Here is a 21,058-nt window from a genome sequence, read left to right as displayed (position 1 = left end):
CCGCTCTCTCTCTCCCCCTCCGCGAAGTCGTCCGACGCCGACGCCGATGTCGACGCAGCCTTCGCTTCCTCCCCGAACCCGACTCGACGCCGACGCAGCCTCCGCTTCCTCCCGGAACCCGACTCGACGCCGACGCCCCTCCGCCTTCCTCTCGCGACCTCTAGTCCGCTCTCTCTCTCGTCCTCGAAGTCGCGCCTCTCTTCCAGCAAACCCCGACGCCGACGCCCCTCCGCCGGTTGCCTCCGTCGGCGTCGGAGTCCGTCGCCCCCGTCTCCTCCGCCTCCGCCTACGCGCCCGACGCCAACGCGTCGAACCACGACGGCGAAAATGGAGGAGAGAGAAATGACGAAGCGAAGACGGAGACGAAGAAACAAGCGCGCGCTCGGGGTTCTCGGGACATGGGTCGTCGCGTCGGTCTCGTTCCGGCTCGCCCTCGTCTTCCTCCCCAGGGAACCTCGGCCTATCCACCCGCCCCGAGGTCGCCAGCTCTCTCACCAGCATTCGCCGCCGTAACGCCGCCTCTCTTCGCTCCGTCGATCGATTCCCGATCCCCGATCCCCCCTCCTCCCTTGAAATCTTGGAGGTCCATTTTCTGATACGATTTCTGGTTATTCTTGTTTGTGCCGCCTGCAGTTGGCGAAGGCTACCGGTTGAAGCAGTCGGTGATGTCTCCCTACGCAGGTTCGGCTCTGTTCGATCTCTGTAGGAAGGAAGCTGCTTGTTTGCCTACTGGTGTGTCGCTGTTTGATGCTTTGATCCCTTCCACAGGTTCCATGTATCACGGTTCTCCTTTGCTGTTGCTTGTTCTCGGACCTCTCGCTGTCAAAAGGTAACTACCGGAGTATAATCGCCGATGCATTTTGAAGGCTAGGTTGATTGTGAGCTTTGCTGGTTATCTGCTAGAATTGAACTAGATTTATCTGGCGCTATCTAAGCGGAGGCTGTGGCTTGTGCGAAAAGTTGTTTTCGATTCCAGAAATTGAATTTCTTTTTAGGGGAGTCTTAGTTTCTTGCGTGTTGTGAAGTTAATTATGTTCTGTAGCTTTCTCGCTATGCAGAATTGAAGGGCAACCAGAGCATCTTCTACTATGCAGGTATCTACTTCTCTCGTGTCTCGTAGGTAGTTCGCGATTTACTATTTTCATGCAATGTGATGTGTGGTGATCTTTATTGTACTCGTCTCTTGTTCAAAGCATGAGTAATTCAGTGTTGTCAAATACCTGGAAGGATCTAACCTAAGTACAGATTACAATGCTTCTGGTCCTATCTTTGATTCTCTGAGTCGAACATTTTGGGAAGTCAACTATTGGGTTGATTTCTGCTGGGAAAAGGGAGTCCGCCTCTGAAATGTGGATTCTCCTTTGGCCGACCCTTTTTTCTTCTACCCCATTTCGAGTCCACACTGATTGGGCGGATAATGTGTACCAAAGTAGTGTTTTTTGCAGGTTAGATAATCATCGTTCATTTTTCTCAGTGGGGTAACTGATTTCTAAGATAGATGTAGCCCCATGCATCAGGAAAACAGCGATGCCAGGGATACTACGATAGTTTGCGAAATTAGTTAGCTGAGTGATGTCGGAAAACTGTGACTGACCTGACGTTCAAGCTGGCGAGTCGTCTTCAAATGCCTAAAGGAGTCTCCGCCGCATTACTTAGTAAATCAATTTTGTAGCCCAGTCTTGGTAGTTCTAGTTCATGGTATAATTGGCGGATTAACTAAGGAACTCAATATTTTTCCTCTGTCCTTCAAATGCCTACTTGCGATGGCTAGAATATTTAGCTGGAACCACTGCCAATATACGAGCAGGAGTAGAAACAACTTCTTCGTGACTGGAGAGAAATTGAGTGGTACCCCGATTACTGATTAGATGTAAACTCCATGCCTAGGAATTATCGTGTTTTCATCTGCTTGATAACTTTGAAGCGGTTGTCTCACAATAAAGAGTCTAGTACTGATGCTATCCTGGACAGATAGGAATCTGACTCATCTATGTTATCCAGAATATCTGCCGATCAGTGAAGATTATGGCCGAGTCAGCTGATAACAATGCTGGGAAGAAGCTCATTTGAATTGACATTAGTTCGGATACTGTTTGCCCGTGGTGCTGTGTAGGCAAAAAGAATTTAGACAAGGCTATAGCCACTGCAAAGGATCAGTTTGATTTTGAAGCTCTCTCTCTCTATCTCTCTCTCATTCATGCACGTGTGCCTTTTCCATTCTCACTGATGTCTCATCGGGCTTGCAGATCAAATGGCATCCTTTTTTTCTGAATCCATCTGCCCCAAAAGAAGGTGTCAACAAGAAAGAGTATTACCTGAAAAAGTTTGGATCTCGATCAGAGAGCATGGAAGCTTGTATCCGCGAGGTTTTCCCTTTCTCCTTTTGAACACCATAAATTTGTTACTTATGCAACTATTGATTTTATATCCTGCACGTTTTGCAGGTTTTTAGAGGTATTGGATTGGAATACAACATGTCTGGTCTCACGTAAGATGCTTATGATATCATGTGTACATTGGATGTTTAAATTCCCAAAGCAAGAGGTTGTGCTGAGAAGATTGGTAACATATATAATATATGAGCAGGGGAAATACTGTGGATAGCCACAGGCTTATATACTATGCTGGGACATGAAGGCTCGAGAAGCAACAAAAACTTGTGGAGGAGCTATTTATTGGCTACTTCACCCAGGGAAGATATATTGGTGACAAGTAGATTCACTTCCTGTACATGCATTGAGCTACATGTGGTTGTATGTGTCCACACATGCATCGAAGTGGATTGCTGAGCTTTGGAAAATCCCTTATCACTGCATCATCTCTTAAGATGCATCTTCTTCCCCTGTAATTTTTTCTTAAGAATTGGCTTTATTCCATTGGGAATAGTCTTTGTGAATCTAATATCCTCTACAGCCATATTGTCAAACATGCATCATGACCTTTGGCTTAACCTAGGTCTGAATAGTTTAAGCCTCTTCCCAAGATAGAAAAAGTTTGGTTTAGCTGATTCTGCTGCCCAATTTGTCTGGAAGATAAACGTAAGATCTCTCCGAACCATTACGGTTGTTCTTAATAGTGTTTGAATGTGAGAGTAAGACACAGGGAAATCATTGTTGGGTGTGCTGGTTATCCTAAATAAAGGTTACTAAGCTGGGAGAGAGGGGCCATTCTTCTCTAATTTTTAGCGTTACATCCTCATATTCTGAGAAAATGTCAAAAAAAAAAAAAAAAAAGAGGCTGACCAATTTCATCGTATGTCCTTAATTTTTCATTTGAATCATAAAGAGACCATTTTGCCAGACTTTACTCTATCCCCAGGGAAATTTGGTTAAGCTATACTTAACACGAAGCTAGAAATGAAGCTTTTTCCAACATTCTTTTGATGAAGCTCGCTCGTCTTCATTTTAATTTTTAGTGCACACTCGAACTTAACACTTTGTATAACGTGGATTCAGAGAATTCCTTGTGGAAGCTGCTGCCAAGGCTGGAGTAGACGGGGCAGCCGAGTTTCTGGATAATCCAAATAATGGACTGCAAGAGGCTCTCTCTCTCTCTCTCACACACACAGACACATTGCTTCACATTCGAACCTAGAGATCAGGAGAGAATGCGTGACTAATTATGTAGAATATCTAGAAGGAGCTTTTCGGAGTTAAAAGATTTCATTTCTCTAAGCTGACTCAGGAAAGTGTTATCTCCTTTTTCCATGAATTTTTCAATGATCCTGTTGAAATCTACTGCAGTTAATCTCTTTAGTTTTGGCAGCTTCCAGATGTTTGCCGCTGATTCTAAGAATCTCACGAACCTTTTCATAATTTTCTTTTGCTCCATCAAGGTAAATGAGGAGCTCGAACAGTACTCATCGAACATTTCTGGGGTTCCGCATTTCGTGGTAAATGATGTTCTCTCTCTCTCCCCCCCTGGCTCTCTGTCTCTGTCTCTCTCTCATATTTTGCCTTAATTTTTTGGATGACATAGAGATACCTTTTCTGAGATCATTATTTTCAACAGATAAATGGGAAGCACAGATTGAGTGGTGGCCAGCCCCCCGAGGTGTTCCTGCGAGCCTTTGAGATTATCGCTAGTGGAAAGTAGATGAAATGAAAATGTCATCCTTGTGCGTTTACTTATAAATAAATAAAAGCAGGTTGTGTTATCTGTTTTACTATAAATACCATATAGGAAAAATGAGTGAATAAATTCTTACGGTTCTTGGAGATTTTGCTGGCTCTGTTTTTGCCATAGCATGCCAACACCTTGTTTCAACAGATAAACGTCCACTTGTGATGTGCTTTATGGTTATGCGAAATCGCTTTTCTCACATACCTGACGATTGATTTACTCGTTTCAATTACCCAAAGCCTGGCAAAGAAATGAACATCCGATCTTTTGCTCTCGTACTCTCTTTTTCTGAGTGAACAGAAAGTGTTGCCAGCTTCACTTGGCCGGAGTCTGAAAAACTACGGCATTTTGCTTGAGAATCCATAGGTAAATCAAGCTGCCGTTTGCTAAACTTGTGACTTAACTACAGATGCGAAGTCATGCACTGGGACCGACATTAAGCATTTCATTGTAAATCTAACCCCAGAAGCCCAGCAAGCACCGAAGTAACAAGTCGCAGAGTCTTACACGTCGCTCTACCAAGGGCAAAGCCCGAGCATCAGCAAACTCAGAGAAGAGAACCTGACAGCACCTTAACGCGAAAGCAAGACAGCGTGTCGTTTGGTTGGCCACTTATGCACTTTCTTTCATATGTAGTTTCTATAACTAAACCAAACCCAAAAATGGAAAGGCAACGACCAGACAATTACATTTACCAATATGCACTTGAGATATTGCTCGTATTTACAATTGCAGTTTCAAGCAGCATAACCAAGTCTAAACAAAGTAAAAGATAATTTAGAAGGAATGTATAATGGGTCTTTGGAGAGAGAGTCTGAGAAATTGGAATATGCACAGAGACTTCTTTACATTTCATCAAGTATATTAACAGGATTCTTTTTCTCTTCCCAGTGCTGACAGTATCGTCAACATGAGCATTCACCTAAGATCAAGTCTCATCGAACACCATCACCTGTCAAACAGAAAAAGGTCCAATTAAGCACACAACTAGGAGAAGAAAACAGTTGAAATACCAGAACATCTTGATTTTTCTCAACTGCCCACACAAAATGGCACCACCTCTAAATCAATATAGAAGACATATAGCAATCCCATAACTTGTGAAGCCGCAAAATCATAGGAAGCCACAACTATCAGTCGATGAGAGGCTGCCGAAATGTTGGCAGCATGCTCAACCCATAGAAGCTCATGAGGCTAGAAATGTACTACTATTTTCTGCCATTGTTTTAGGTAATTGTTCGATGATCTTTCTTTTTATGACAACTACCCAGCCTGGCAAAATCCCCAAGAAAAGGAAAGCCTCCAATTATAAAGCAATAAGCTGCAAGCATAACAGCTTATCCTGGGTGTCAGTAGGACTTGTACAGGGATTAGTATGGAGGTTATAACCATTCAAAAGTTACCGATCCCAGTTGAAAACCAAATAGCATATCATCTTTTAAAAAGCTCTTAACGTGTCCTTAAAATGATTGCAACCCAACGTGCATAAAGCAGAGGGAGAAACAATCCCAATTCCTACCCCAAAAACAGAGTTTCCCTGAGAAAGGTCACTCTGTGAGGTCAGACAACAACTAAGAATCGTGGTCTGTGCCACGGTGAAGCAATCATTGGAGCACAGTAATCACATGTATGCATGTATGTATGCATGTTTGCTGTTGGGATCTAGGAAAAGAATTACCTTGCCACATACAGGGCAGATGTCACTTCTCTCCTTCCACTCATATATGCAACCAAGATGGAAATGGTGAGAGCATTTTGTCATTATTCTTGGATTCTCAGGCGTATATTCTGCATTTAGTAAGCAGTAAAAATTGATAGAATTCATCAAGAACATCAACAATTTAATTAATCACAACATTGCAGTGACATGTTACAAAACTATAAACCAATACTGAACAAGCCAACTTGCACACAATACTTCTGCTGCCACTGTCTGAGGCAATAATCAGACCCAAATTCCAAGTTCATGGAAGTACTTCCCTAGTTTCCACATAAGCTTATTGTCAATTTTTATTCTTTTTTCAGATGAAAGTTCTCTTCAAAATTTTCTCTAAAGAATCTGCATCTGTGCCAGCATATTCCCAGGAAAAAAAGGAAAGCACAAAAGCATACAATGGTAAGGTAATTTCTTTCAGAAAAAAATCAAGTTCACCAGTAGATTGGATCTCTAAATAGTTTACAAGCTGAAAACTCAACTACATCTAGGCATGAAAGTGAACAAGTTGAACTAGCCTAAGATTATGTCTCATCCCTTTTCTAAAACTTATTCAGCACTTCACGTTATTCAGAATTAGCTTAGCCCGCTGATAATTGTCAGCTCAATAAGAAAGCAACAAGCAACCAATCTTCTAATACAAAAACTTTTACCTTCAAGACACGTCGGACAAACATCTTCCTCTTCTGATGTCGTATAAATATGCCCAATATCAGCATTCGCTTTTGCCAAGGATAGTTTAAGTGAGGTCTTATATGGTTGCTCTTTAAAACCTTTTTCATGTGCATAGTTAGTCCATTTGCCTTCTGAGCAAATATTATCCGATTCCCCATTCTTGTCACTCCTAAGAGGTTCTGATTCCTCATTGGCATGACTTGAACCCTTCTCATGCCTTGGAACCAGTCCATCCCTCTGCATGCACAAACGCCTTGGCTCTACGTCATAGGGCAAAGGCCTTGGAGGAGAGTGGTACATGTCAGAAAAATAATTGTCAGGTGACGCTGTAGAAGTCATTGTGGATGCTTCCTGAATGGAAGAAGGGACGGCATGAATCTCTCTCCGAAATAACACTGTGTTGTACTGCACATCATGACAAGAGAGAGTCGAAATAGATTATCAAAATGCTGAGCTCAGTTAAAATATCCTCTTCAAGGTAATTATTTTTATTACTAATTGATGATCTCATGAAGGCTCAGCACAAGACGTGGGCTCGAAGCTCAAGTATGCACAACTCTATCAGATAAGTAGACCTAGCTAAACATAAATCTCAAGAATACCGTCTACCAAAAGGCGGGATTGACCATAGAGCAATATTGCTCTACAGTAACTAAATAACTTTTTTCAGGGTTACATTGACCCATTAATTGTTTTTCTCGTTTCTCACATTCTCTTCTCATCTTGTCCTCCAACTGGTCGTATGCTTGTTCTTGCTCTCTCACGCTCGCCATGTGTCTGGTAGCAGGCAGCAATAAAGTGCTCTTAACCATATACCTTGAGCATTTCAAGTATCTCGTTATTACATGCTTATTCCCAGTACAGTAAATGTTGAATATTAGACTAAGTAGACATTAGAAAGCCATATAATGCCCACGGGCAATGACAGAGAATCCAAGTTCTTTTTCGATGTCACTTTTTCTCCCCTTGTTGTCATTTGAACCATGCTTTCCAATCTGACTAATGTGACAGAAAACAATGAACTGCTAATTCCATGGGAACAAAAATTTGCCCTGGTCAATCTCCAATTGCAGAGGTGCACTTATCAAGGCAACATAAAAGCAAGGGCATGAAAGCAGGAATATTTTTAACTGAACATGTATATTTTCAGTTCTCAGTAACAGGCTTTATCTGGGTGATTAATCAGCAACAATTGAAAACCAATTTTATCACTGACTTTTGTGGAGCTCATCATCCAAAGAAATGCTCACTGTTAAGGCATTAAAAGAGTAAGTGCGAGGTGCAACATACCACGTAAAAAAAATTATCAACCACGCAATTAAAGCAAATGCAGTTCCTATATGCAGAACTGCTCCGGAGAACATCTTCCAAGTCTCCCCTAAAAAGAAATTCAATTTCTGGAATCGAAAACAACTTTTCGCACAAGCCACAGCCTCCGCTTAGATAGCGCCAGATAAATCTAGTTCAGTTCTAGCAGATAACCAGCAAAGCTCACAATCAACCTAGCCTTCAAAATGCATCGGCGATTATACTCCGGTAGTTACCTTTTGACAGCGAGAGGTCCGAGAACAAGCAACAGCAAAGGAGCGTAGGGAGACATCACCGACTGCTTCAACCAGTAGCCTTCGCCAACTGCAGGCGGCACAAACAAGAAAAACCAGAAATCGTATCAGAAAATGGACCTCCAAGATTTCAAGGGAGGAGGGGGGATCGGGGATCGGGAATCGATCGACGAAGCGAAGAGAGGCGGCGTTACGGCGGCGAATGCTGGTGAGAGAGCTGGTGACCTCGGGGCGGGTGGATAGGCCGAGGTTCCTAGGGAGGAAGACGAGGGCGAGCCGGAACGCGACCGACGCGACGACCCATGTCCAGAACCCCGAGCGCGCGCGCTTCTGCTTCTTCGTCTCCGTCTTCTGCTTCGTCGTTTTTCTCTCCTCCATTTTCGCCATCGTGGTTCGACGCGTTGGCGTCGGGCGCGTAGGCGGAGGCGGAGGAGACGGGGGCGACGGACTCCGACGCCGACGGAGGCAACCGGTGGAGGGGCGTCGGCGTCGGGGTTTGCTGGAAGAGAGGCGCGACTTCGAGGACGAGAGAGAGAGAGCGGACTAGAGGTCGCGAGAGGGAGGCGGAGGGGCGTCGGCGTCAGAGTTGGGTTCAGGGGAGGAAGCGGAGGCTGCGTCGGCGTCAGAGTCGAGTTCAGGGGAGGAAGCGAAGGCTGCGTCGGCGTCGGCGTCGGACGACTTCGCGGAGGGGGGAGAGAGAGAGCAGAGCGGACGTCGCGAGAGGGAGGAGGAGAGAAAGTGAGAGAGAGAGAGAAAATTGCAGAAAATTCAATGCAGGAGAGAGAAATCTTTTGGGCAGGAGTCTTGACCTGTCTTTTCTTCTTCAGCGAGCCGAGCCAAGCCGAGCCCGCCCCTCCATTTTCCAGCGGGTCCCACAGGACGCGTGTCGATCTCCGAGTGGTAAGTGCGCACCACGTAGGACGATGACGTGGCGATTGCTAACCACTGAATATTTTCTCGTGAGGGAGGGTTAAGAGAGAGAGTTGAAAAGTCAAAAAGAAGAAAAAAGGAAAAGTAAGGTGGAAGCCAGCCCACAATTCGGTGGAGGGGGAATCACACGAGGGAAAAAGAGGAAGAAAGAGAGAGAGAGAAAAGAAGAGAGAGGGAGAGAGAGAAATAAAATAAAATAATACCATTATTCTTTTTTTTTTCTTTTCTTTTCTCTTTCTATTTTCTTTCTGTCTTCAATTTTTCCTCAAATAATTTCTTTTCCGAAATTTCGGACTCGTCGATAATTCTACGAACGATGAGACAAGATCCTAAAAATGAATCGTGACACGCCGAATATTCGATTCCCGAAACCGAATTAAATTTCATAGTTAAAATCGGCCAGGACGCGATTTTAGTCCAATCCAATCATTAGGTAGCTTTTAGGGAGTTTTCCGCGGATATATCTCTTAACGGCTTCACCCAAAAGGTTAATTAACTCGTGAGTGATCAGCTTAGAGAAAAAAGACCATAGGCGCGCCGACAATATGCACATTTCATTTGATCGAAACGGGGTCGAATTTCGGGATGTCACATCCAATATTTCAAACTAGGTAGGTTGACTTTGTATTCACCAAATAAATGAAAAAAAAATAAATTCACCGACCTCATACAAATATAGAGGCTAATGAATGTTACCGATTTAGATTCGACTAAATCGAACATGATAGAATCATACAATTTTGATATTTTATGCCCACAAGTTAAAATAATGTATTGAAAGTGCTCTTTAAGCATCTAACCGATTCATAAGGAAAATTACCAAAAACATCCTAAATCTATTACAATTTTTCCTATTCAGTCCTAAAACCTTATTTTTTGTTAATTCAATTCTAAAACCTTTGCATTTGTGCTAATTTAGTCTGATAAAGAAAAAAAAGAGAAATAAAAAAAAAGGAAAATTTAATAAAATAATAAAATATTTTTAAAATTATTTACATTAGCATCGGCAAGATGGCTGGCATTGGATGGCCTTCACATTAGTGCTCGCCGCACAAAATTGATTGGATGAATTGAATTGACACAATTGTAAAATATCTATGACGGAAAAAAAATAGAATTGTTTTGATAATTTTTCTCCTATTTATATTGGTGCACTAGTTCTGGCCTTGCAAACATTAAATTGAAAGAATGTGCAAGGTTAGTGAAAGCTAAGTAGTCGTTGACTTGTTATGACCAAAATACCAAAATTAGAAGTTAAAAATCCAACAAGGGCTAAGTTATCTCTAGTCAAAGTCCATCATAACTCAGCTTGCGGACTTTCATTCAACACAAATTGAGAACAAGATTAGGAGAGTGTCAATGTCAATGTGCAGAAATCCCAGTTAAGCAATTTTTAAACCAATAAAAAAGTATATTTATATTCCATGTATTCCCCATTAGTTTGATAACAAATTTCGACATATCATGAATATTAAAATCTCCGAATGCATTATATTAACAAGGGTTAGAATTTACTCGCATGTATCAAATTAAGATTGTAAACCCATGCCAGATCATCATCTCCAAAAATTACAATAACCAAAGGTGTTTTTTTAGATTCATATCATATTGAAATTAGGGTTTTGTTTATATCTACTTTCGTAAACGTACCAAAAAAGATCAGTATCATTTGGATAAATAACTTAATTATTTTCAATTTTGATGTGAACTACAAAAGAATCTTTTCAAGATCATCTAGTATGATGATTTACACACAAAAAAAAAAAAAAAAAACAAGAACGGATATTGGCTAATTGATAGCACTCTTCCTTTGAAATTCACAATTTTTGCCAATAATAACAACTTATCCATCACATATCATTTTTGTAACCTTCTTTACAGAACATAATTTCCATTTTGTTGTCGCAAGTAATATAGATCCCATGATTTCTATTTGTCCACAAAAAAATAGCAAGCTGCCTAAGTTCATAGTACATCACTTTTTCTATTATTAAAAAATTACATAATGGGTCATAATTTTTATTTAATATGGGCATAATTTTCCTTTTGATGGTCATAAGTTCTTTCGATCATATGTCTCATAATTTTCCACGAAAATTAAGAACCAACCCAAGTTGATAAAAAAATCTTTTATGCTATCAGTAGTGAAATATTCTTTACTCATCCTAACTTTAGTTAAAATAAGAAAATGGGAATTGGAAGTTTAATCATTTTTAATCCAAATAATCCAAATTTACTTATTGGGAAAGTAGGGATTTTTAAGAAATTAAAATAAGGAAGATGGAAAGCATCTCAGTTCAGCTCCGAGGTTGGTTCCCTTGTCAAAGCTCATTCAACTCAGGAAGAGAGAGAGGGTGAAGGAGGAAGGAGATGGAAGTGAGAGAATCGCGCAGAGCTCACCGTCGGTTAGGTTCTTCTCCTCCTTCTTCGTCGTCGCGGCTTTGGTTTCGATCGCCGCTGTCAACGCTTCCGTCCACGACTACTTCAACGAGGCCATCACCTCCCGCTCCAACGCCTTCTTCTTCCACGGCGGCAGCAAGGGCCTCCGCGGCCCCCGCTCTGTGATCCCGCCTTCCTCCTCCACGACGTTGTCTCCCAACATCACGACCGGCCCCAAGGGGAAGTCCTTCATCAGGTGCGGATTCCTTCATTTCGGTGGTTTGCCGGCGTCCGAAATGGATGCTCCGTCTTCGTTTTGGTTTCCGGAACGTTGTGCTGCAGCCGTGCGAGTGTTTGAACTTGCTTAGATTCTATGCAGTTTGTACGTATATCCACAGGAGAACACGATCGAAGTCCTTGGATGAATCGTCTGGAGTCGGCCGCGGGTTCGCTAGAGGATTTCCTACGTTTTGATTTGAGTTTTAGGGATTAATTGGGAATTCTAGGACTCGATTGCTTTTTGTAGTCAAAGTGCGGGGCTAGATTGTGTTCGTTACATGAGTGATTTTAAGTGCTTTGCTGCCTCTAAATTATGCTGATGTTCTTTCTATTTGATGGTTCATGTAATGTAAGCATCATATTTGGACCTCTTGGTGTGCCTACTTTCCCTTCTTTTCTTTTTCTTTTTTTTTTGATGTGCCAGCTACCTGTTCTATAGACACGAACGCATGTGTTTGCACAATTGCTTGAACTTTGTGCATATTGTTACTGGATTGGAGACAGACGATCTTATAGTCTATCTCTTTCGTGCAAACCCTCATCAATCTCGGTTTGAAGGTTTTCCCTACGATTATTGATATTGATTCGATTTCTTCATCTTGATTCCCCAACTTAGGCCTGATGATGTCGCCTTCATAAGGAGAAAGGAGTCCGCTGATGCACAAAATGGAATGCAAGAGAATAGTGGCTCAGTGGAGGCTATCATACTTGGTATAAAAGATCGGAAGTTCTTATTTGAAATCTGATATGATATGTTGTACTCCGCAGTTGGCTGATGAGAAAGCCTGCAAATTAGGTCAGTTATTATTCGGAGAATCCCAGATAACCCCGAATGGCCTAGACGCATAACAACTTCCTTTGCTGGGAGAAATCAAGAAATAAAGATGGATAGCATGACTGTTGAGATCGATAAGACGGGGATGTACTACTTGTATTTTATGTTTTGTGATCCACATCTCAAGGGTACCATAATTAAAGGAAGGACAGTATGGAGAAATCCAAGTGACTGCTCGAATTTTGTCGGGCTTGGCCATGGACACTCGAGCTTCCAAACATTGTTTCGTCAGCAAAGTTTAGCGCTGGAGATGCCATCAAAGCAGAAGCGTAACAGTGACTCTTGTTTGTTGCCTTTATCTTTGAACAACTCCAATCAATGTGTTCTCAGGTTCTTTGAAGGAAAAACAAAAACCAACATCATAAGGGGAAAATTTCAGGAAAAAAACAAAAAACCCACCATAATCTCACGAAAGCGATGAAGGCTGCAGAAAAGCTAGAGATGATGAAGCATTGATTAGAGACGTTCGTCTCAGATGGTGCAGACAATTTCTGCATCATGGCTACCAGCACAGCCATCTGAGCTTGAAACCGATGAGCCAAACGGGAGATAACAGATATACAGCCTCTGCGAGAGAAGATGATGAAGAGGAAGCTTTTTAGCCATGTGGTGGGAGATCTGAGACTAAAGGCAGGGGAGTTGAAAAAAAGGTGGTGCGGTAAGGCTGTTGAAAGTCCAGACCCAGACCTAGAGGCGCTGGGGTTGGAGTTAATATCGGCGAGTTTGACGAAACTCAAGCGGCTGTGGCCGAACTTGAAAGATCCACAGAGAATGCAAACATCATTAAAAAAGGATTCCCTTCCTAGGATTCTCCTCCTTCGATCAATCTAGTAGGCAGCATATTTGAAATAACAAGCCAGCATATAAGACTGTGTATTGGTATGTCTGAATCGAACCAAACCAGCTGATGCCAGCACTTTAGCTGGTGAAGATCCGATTTTTACCCCCCACACCTTATTTATAGTAAAATTTCCAGTAGAAGAAGGCATCCAAACAATACTATGAAACTGCAGATTGAATAGAGGAAACTATTTATGGGATTATTCCAACTAGAGATACAAGCAGTAACAATCGTGGTGCCATAGCATTCAACTAAAATTGCAGGAACTTCTCACTTTGAGCTAAAACCGAAAGGAAAAGAGCTAGACATCTTTTGCCTTCACAAGAAAAAAAAAGAAAACAAGAAGACAAAAGAATTGCATTTACATGGCCCATGACAAGTGATGAAAAAACTTACCGTCACATATTGATAGATTTCGTTTTTTCTCAGCTATGACCATCTCAAAATGATTATAATCATCCATGACTAGTGTGATAACAGTCATGATTGCTGCTGCAGCGGCACCCACTACTGCCACTTGGATTTTATCATTATCCATCTGCACAATGAATTGTAAGTTCCATGTTCTATTAAATTCTAACACACATTGATAGAAACGTGATTGCCAAGTCACAACTATACTTAAAACTGAGAAGATTGTTTCACAAACACTAGTTGCCATGTTTAAGAGTTATCAATTTAGAGCAGCATTTGGGAATATTTGCGAATCATCAATTCACAAATTGAGAAACATTATGCACTCAAGAATTGGGTGGTCAGGTTCAAAGATGTAAGCAAAGCATACACGAAGGTGGAACTAAACTTATGAACCAGCAAACATCAATTTCTACAAATATATTTGCTTATGATTATACAAAGTAGCTTCTTTTCAATAAGAGCCAGAAACGACCAAGAAATATCAATTTCTACCAAAAATTGCTTTCCAAATTTACCTGCTCGGTTATGCCTAGCACTCTATAAGAGAGCCAATTCGTGCCAATGAATTTGACGTGAATGCAGCTAAGCTCTGGGAAAGTGCAGCTCCTCATTTCTGTTTCAGCCACTTTAGCAATCCCTCCCTATGCCTTCAAACCCTCTTGACCTCTCACTCAACTCAAACACAACCCACAAACAAACTTCAACCTTTAATCATGTGAACACCTATAAGTACGACGAACAAATGCTTTCAATAGCTTTCATAGCTAAAAAGTTTCAATTACCATCTGCCACCCTAGACCATAAATAAACGTGCAAACAAAGCGAACATTAACCCAACCAACCAAAATAATAATCAACAAACTTTGCACCACAAAGGTATTAGAAAACTCCGCGTTGTGCAAGTGGACCATTACTCAATTGCTTCGGCGGGCGTTAAGTTTCCATTGATCAGAGAAGAGCTGAACGTTTCTTTTCAAAAGAAAACCTTGCACTGGGCTCTGTCAAATGTGAACATATTCACCTTCTTCCCTCAAGATTCAAAACACCTGGGGAGGAGTTGAAGTTAATGACTCAATAGGTGGCTCGGTGATTAGCACCATCTCAGGAAATGAAATCACCGTGACATATTACTTTCATCTGAGAAAATCATTGCATGAATCATCTTCCATAGGCCAGATGCAGTGAACTCCGGCTTTAAGTTGTGGAGAAAGATTTGCATGTCCATCATTCGTCTCATCATGAAAATGCCGGAGTGCTCACGCGATTGCCCTATGTGGCGACCTAGAAAGTATGCCAACAGGCGACTACTTCTGAATCATTTGTAACTTACTTCTTGTTGAATGCGTTCAACTCAACCCCCACCAGAGAGCAAGTGAAGTACCGCGATAAACAACGAACACACAGCCGATTCGACGTGAATGAAGACGGAACTGCACTCGACATTGGAGAATTGCTCAGAGACGAGGGGTGGAAACCGACCTGGATCTACAATTTGGACTTCCAAGATATCAGTGGACGCGAAACTTCAGCAAATCGCCCGATGATTGACTTGGGACTGTGAAGGATGACTAAACAACGGCGGGAACGCCCTCTCTACTCTGCTATCTAGAAGAGAAGCACACCGCGGCTGCGGTGGCGGCAGGAGGAGAGTTCCGGAGACGAGGGACGAGACGAAGAAGCTCCAGAGAATTGGACGAGAGAAAGACTCAAGGGGAGAAAGATGGAGAAGCTCTGAAGAAAGGACGAGAGGAAGGAGGAGGAGACGAGGACGAGAGGCGGGGAGAAAATGATTTTCTTTTTTCAGAAATGGACATCATTTTCCCAATTTTAAGAAGTTTACACCCCAAACACAAAAAATTATGGAAAATATTCCATGAAACAAATATAGCCTTAAGTGAAGAGAAAAAATCATAAAGATCCTAAACAATGCGCATCAATGATACATTTATCCTAAACTCTATACTCATTATAACACATTTACTCTAAACTTTTTATGATATAAAAAATATAACTTGTACATATATGATACATTTACTCTAAACTTTTTTATTTTCCCTAGTGTTCGGTCACTACCAAAATCATTGGTTTTGGTTCACCAAATAAAGATATTAACAAAATTCATGTGTCAACATTAGTTACTAGAGCCAAAACTTTAGAAAGAAATCCAAGGTCCAATCATGACTATTGTCCCGACTTATTAATGAACGGAGATTCTTCAGCTCTTGCTAAGTTTGACCTGAGTACAAGTGATTCGAGGATCAGATGGAGTCAAAATGAGATTGATTATGCTTTACTTGAATTGCTCAAGAGCTCCCTAGCCTAATTTGGCCCTGATATTTAAACCGAATTGGCCCCAAACTTCCTAATAAGTTATTTTTAATAACTTATAAAGCTTAATTTCATTCATTCAAATGTGTTCTATGTTAAATACACGAATGAGTTTCCATATGACAAAAAAAAAATCATATCAGTTGTAGTTTTCATTTGATGATGAAATTTGAGCTAGAGCTTAAGTTTCATGATAGAAATTAATAACTGAGTCGTGTCTAGATAGGGTGGTATTGAGACATATAATACTTAACGAGTTAAGCTCAAGCTGAAAGTTGAAAAATAAAGCTCTAGCAAAATGAAACCTCAACTTCAAGTCAAGTGTGATAATACATTAGGTCAAATCAATTTATTTTAGTTTGTACATTTGGTTTGTTCTAAGGACCTCTAATTCAAACCTCAGAGAGTAATTTTTGTTCCATGCTTAACGAAAATAATGATCTCATATGTCCAAATTAGTCATCGCATTACAAGTATGATATTTTTGGGAAATAGAAAAGTACGTAGCACTTGATACCCACTAATTAGCTTTCAAAGACGAGAATGTCTTACTATGGAAACACCTAAAGTTTTCCCGGCCCTTTCCTATTGACCTTTTCCGGAAGAAACGTGCTGGTTCCGTTCTTGACTTGAACCGTCATAACGTATATGATTCAATATGGTAAGATAACTTCCAATTGCTCATATCCTATATTTTGTTTGGAAAAATTTAGAATATAACGATGATGAGATCATATCCAATGCCAACGACCATCGTAATTATGATAGTAGTCCCATTCTATTTTTAACCATTTTCTTTTCTCTTATCTAATTTGGATCAATCCCATATCTTAGGCCCAGTGAAGTTATCTCTAGTATCATCCGGCCTTATCCAGGTTCGTCCCATCTAGAGATGTCGCCAAACCATAGATATGATGGAATTTATCTGGTCTACCGAAATCACTGCTCAACGGGCCATCTCTCACTTGGGCCGCAAAATGGGCCGGACAAATCGCTCGGCCCAAATCAGGCCGAACCGATCGAGCCCATTACGAAAGCACGACTGCAAATCCGGCTCGTCATCTTGTCGGCAACGTTTCCCATGGACGCTGCTACTGTCTCCAGATCGCGATCGAGGCCGAAAGCTCGGGAGAAGCGACCGCCGGAGCGGCGAATGATCTCCTGCGCGAATCTCCACTCTCTCTTCTCCATCTCGTAAGCTCGAGCTGAACGCAGCTTCCGGCAGCCATGGCGCTCAACCTCCGCCAGAAGCAAACAGGTACGTCGGCGACCGAGCTGTGCTCCTTTTCCATCGGTAGGCGTTTGCCACGGAGCGAATCTGATTCGTAATCTTTTTTTGCACGCGCAGAATGTCTCAGCACCCTACGCTTTTTGAGAGGAAGTGCTAAAGCCGGCCTGAAGAAGTAATTGGGAATCTGAAACTCAATTGATGTGATTCTTTTAAGTATCCAAATAAAAGACATATTAATACAAAAAGTAAGCGATAATTGCCTATAGAAGTGGTGAATTGCTTGAGATTAATGATATTTTTAAGTATGAATAGTTTGGTTCGGTTTTTGGGATACCGTCCATCTAGATTCCAAACTCAGCCCAAAGCAAAACCCCAAAACCCCATAGGGTTTTCTCTTCAAATGCCATTATAATCCCATATGAGGATTTGGCTAGGATTTGAACCCGAACTCAATGCGCTTCCATTCTTAGCACCTAGGATTGGGGAGGCTGGATTTTGGGGTATTTGTGTCGCGCGAGATGACAGACTGGGGAAGGAGAGTGGCTGCCTGGTTCTTTATTTTGAGCTTGATATTGTTTGATAAATACCTGGTTTACATATGTTTTCCCAATGAAAGTAAGTTCTGGAAATAGTGGAAAATTTCTGGGTGGAGATGGTGTCATTCTAAGATGACTGCCATCATTATAACAAGATGCTGGAATATCGTTCATGTATGCCTGTTTTCAGCTACAAAGGATCCAGTATTTGTTTACTTAAAATGCAGTTGCAATTCCTTCTTTACCTAAAGGTTTGTGCAGCCACTCTAAATTTTGAGGACAGATCGGTCAACGTTTATCTTAGTTCAATCAGTTCTGTGAATGAACATTTTTCTTTCTTATTAGTCCCTTCGTGCTGAAATGAAAGCCGAAATGCTTTTTCTCCTTGCAGTTTCACTCAGACATTGTATCCTATATGTTTCCAGGTGTCGCTCAGTGAAAGTGTCAACATCTTGATGGTGGATCTCCCTTGATGCAACCTTAGATGTCTGATGACTGCAACGACAGAAACAAAGGCGGAAAATGTAGATGAAAGATTGGCAACTGGACAAGCAGATTTGCGGTGTATCTTCTGCATGAAACTCATCCAGGAAAGAGTGGGTGGTTACAAAATACCTTCTTGAGCAATCCCAGAGTTCTGCCTCCTTGTGCTTCTCAAGATACTTGTATATCATTTTTCTCTGTGTAGGTTGTTTTACTAGATATGCAGGCATTTATTGTCGAGAAAAGAGACATTCTGGTGTCCCTTAGGTACTCACGTGATTTGCGCTTATCGAACACCTTTCGTTGTTTGTGAGTTAGCCTTTACATGTTTCTCCAGTTTTGATACCTTACGAAGGTTTACAACTTTATCATCTGTTTTTTTTTTTGGTCAGTCCTACTCTAATCCTCTGTTGAATGTGGCAAATTTTTGCCTTCAAAAGTCATGTTTAACTTTCGACCAACACATGTTTAACTTCATGGGTTTAAGATGCAATTTTCCCTTTCAAACCAGACAAGAGTGCTGAGGATGTAATTCTTATCACCCTAGCATCTTGTCAGCCATTCTCGAATTTGGAATCTTCTCACGAGGGCAATTTTATCATTGAATTTCGAGTCTGACCTTGAATTTTCATAGTCGCAGTTGGAAAATTGTCTTTAAAGATGTTGATTATTTGTTGCTGCTGCCGCTGCCAAAGGAACTCCCTCTTTGAAACAGGGAAAAACAAAATTATTTGTCTGATTTTGATATAAGGCTTGGCTCATGGAAGGTCTGGAATGCGAATTAACGAGGACTTAAATCTTTCTTGTTTGTTTTTTGGGCCAGACTGTTATCTTTTATTATATATAAGATGGCCCAGGAATGCAAAAAGTTTTAATTCTACAAGATATTTCGGAAACAGCCATAACTACATTTGGTATTTTATTTGGTACTTCATTTGGTTTTGCCTTAGTGGCTACATTCCAACATGGAAGGGGGAAGTGAGGGTTTGAATCCTCACTTTCTCATGAGGTTGGGGTGGGGACATTAGGGTGAAGACGATATAGTTCTGAAGAACGAGTTAATATAATAGGACTACTCAAAAAAAAAAAATTGAGGAATGGTTATAAATATAAATCAATTATATATATATATATATATCAAATTTAGTTTGTATCAAAATAATTTTTGACAGACAATAATCCCAAAAAATTGTCCATTTGTGTTTACTTTTTAGGCAATATTTTATAATTCCAACTACTTAGTGCTAAATCTTATGCTCACGCAAACACCATTTTGGAACACGTGCAATGTTAATTGCAAATTACTTTGGTGTAAAGCTTGCTATTTAGTAAAAAAATTAGGAACAAGAAAAGTCCATTGCTCAATTAGAAGTTGAGGTTTAGTAGTGCAAGGCATCGCTTTTGCTGAACCAAGAGAAATTCAATTGGGAACTTCGGATGTGGGTGCAGTAGTTCAAATGGTCAAAACAGAAGTACGCTCTCACGAGTGGGTGTTTGTTTCATCGTTCATACACTTGTTGGGCATCCATCTAAAGATGGTCTCCTTGCAAGATGAGAAGAGTCTCTAGCTTGAAGGAAATATATATATGAGGGTTGTTTCGTTCTTTGTTGTGGCAGTGACTTTGTGGTCTGGCTCAGCACCCTACGCTGTTTGGACTTGGAACCAGTGAAAGGATGGAGGTGACCCAGTTCCATTGGTTGAACCAATCTGCAGATTTCTCAGAACGAAAATCCTCCTTGGTGGTGGTAGAATTTGATCACTTGCCTCTGAAAATTCTCATACTTTTTTTTTTTGCTTTTAGAACCAACTCTTTCGTCCTCTAATAGCAAAGCATCTAAATGACTTCTTATAAAAATTAGGGCCAACATGTGTCATGTGATGATGGAGACTCAAATCAACAACCCTATATATATAAAAAAAAAGGTGCACACAACCAATGCAGCTTTGTGCAGATTTGTGATTAAAAAAGTGCATTGTTTTCTATATATCAGCCCTTTATTCTAGAATGCATTTCTAAACTTAAATTGGACAGTTCACCTGGTCTATCTATAGACCGGTTGAACAATTGTACCATTAGATGCGCTGGTTCTTGGACCAATATGTTTTTAAAAACAATTGTAATAGAAGCTAAGGTTCATAGATAAACGCTCCCCAACCAGTATGCTGTTTCTCCACGTTAGTCTTCCATTTGTCACGCTCCCCAACCAGTATGCCGTTTCTCCACATTAGTCTTCCATTTGTCTTTTGGATTTCAATAGTCCTATCATACGTTCAAAGGGCAACGGGTGGGTTTGGGATGTATGACGTGATGTATGATGTTGTTGCTAACCCGTTTGCTTTTTGAGAGGAAGTGCTAAAGCTGGCCTGAAGAAGTAATTGGGAATATGAAACTCAATTGATGTCATTCTTTTCACTATCCAAATAAAAGACATATTAATACAAAAATAAAAGATAATTGCCTATTAGAAGTGGCGAATTGCTTGAGATTAATGGTATTTTTAAGTATGAGTAGTTTGGTTCGGTTTTTTGGGATACCGTCCATCTAGATTCCATACTCGGCCCAAAGCAAAACCTATTGAAGTATCCGTTTGTTTCGCGAAAAATGAACGATTTGGAAAACATTTTCTTAAAAATGATAACTTATATTGTTCAAATATTTAATCAATGAAAAATATTTTCGTTGTAGATAAATATTTTCGTGCACAATGAAAATATTTTTCATTTA

At 40.9% G+C, this 21,058-nt stretch overlaps 2 protein-coding genes and 1 long non-coding RNA gene across 3 annotated transcripts; 2 read left to right on the top strand and 1 right to left on the bottom strand.

Moving 5' to 3' along the window:
• Positions 1–449: 449 nt before the first annotated feature.
• Positions 450–4,142, top strand: LOC104428781 (uncharacterized protein YwbO). Its single transcript, XM_039316726.1, is given in 11 exon segments — positions 450–509; positions 634–681; positions 769–829; positions 1,059–1,094; positions 2,002–2,169; positions 2,247–2,366; positions 2,445–2,488; positions 2,587–2,712; positions 3,456–3,540; positions 3,836–3,892; positions 4,012–4,142. Coding segments are annotated over 8 exon segments (690 nt in total). The 5' UTR covers positions 450–509; positions 634–681; positions 769–829; positions 1,059–1,088; the 3' UTR covers positions 4,096–4,142.
• Positions 4,143–4,787: 645 nt separating this feature from the next.
• LOC104428317 (E3 ubiquitin-protein ligase At3g02290) lies at positions 4,788–8,092 on the bottom strand. Its single transcript, XM_039316732.1, has 4 exons — positions 8,056–8,092; positions 6,490–6,916; positions 5,801–5,910; positions 4,788–5,074 (listed from the first exon to the last, which is right to left on the bottom strand). Exons 2-4 carry the CDS (start codon positions 6,848–6,850, stop codon positions 5,051–5,053), a joined length of 495 nt encoding a protein of 164 aa, XP_039172666.1. The 5' UTR covers positions 6,851–6,916; positions 8,056–8,092; the 3' UTR covers positions 4,788–5,050.
• A 9,091-nt stretch (positions 8,093–17,183) lies between these two features.
• On the top strand, positions 17,184–18,705 carry LOC108960978. Its single transcript, XR_001988940.2, has 3 exons — positions 17,184–17,340; positions 17,431–17,485; positions 18,275–18,705. It is a non-coding gene; the product is annotated as an uncharacterized LOC108960978 (long non-coding RNA).
• Positions 18,706–21,058: the final 2,353 nt, after the last annotated feature.

The sequence above is a fragment of the Eucalyptus grandis genome, chromosome 7 (genome assembly GCF_016545825.1).
Source record: "Eucalyptus grandis isolate ANBG69807.140 chromosome 7, ASM1654582v1, whole genome shotgun sequence".
Taxonomy (NCBI): Eukaryota; Viridiplantae; Streptophyta; class Magnoliopsida; order Myrtales; family Myrtaceae; genus Eucalyptus; species Eucalyptus grandis.
The sequence above is the reverse complement of the archived record's forward strand: the minus strand, read 5'-3'. Positions and strand labels throughout refer to the sequence as shown.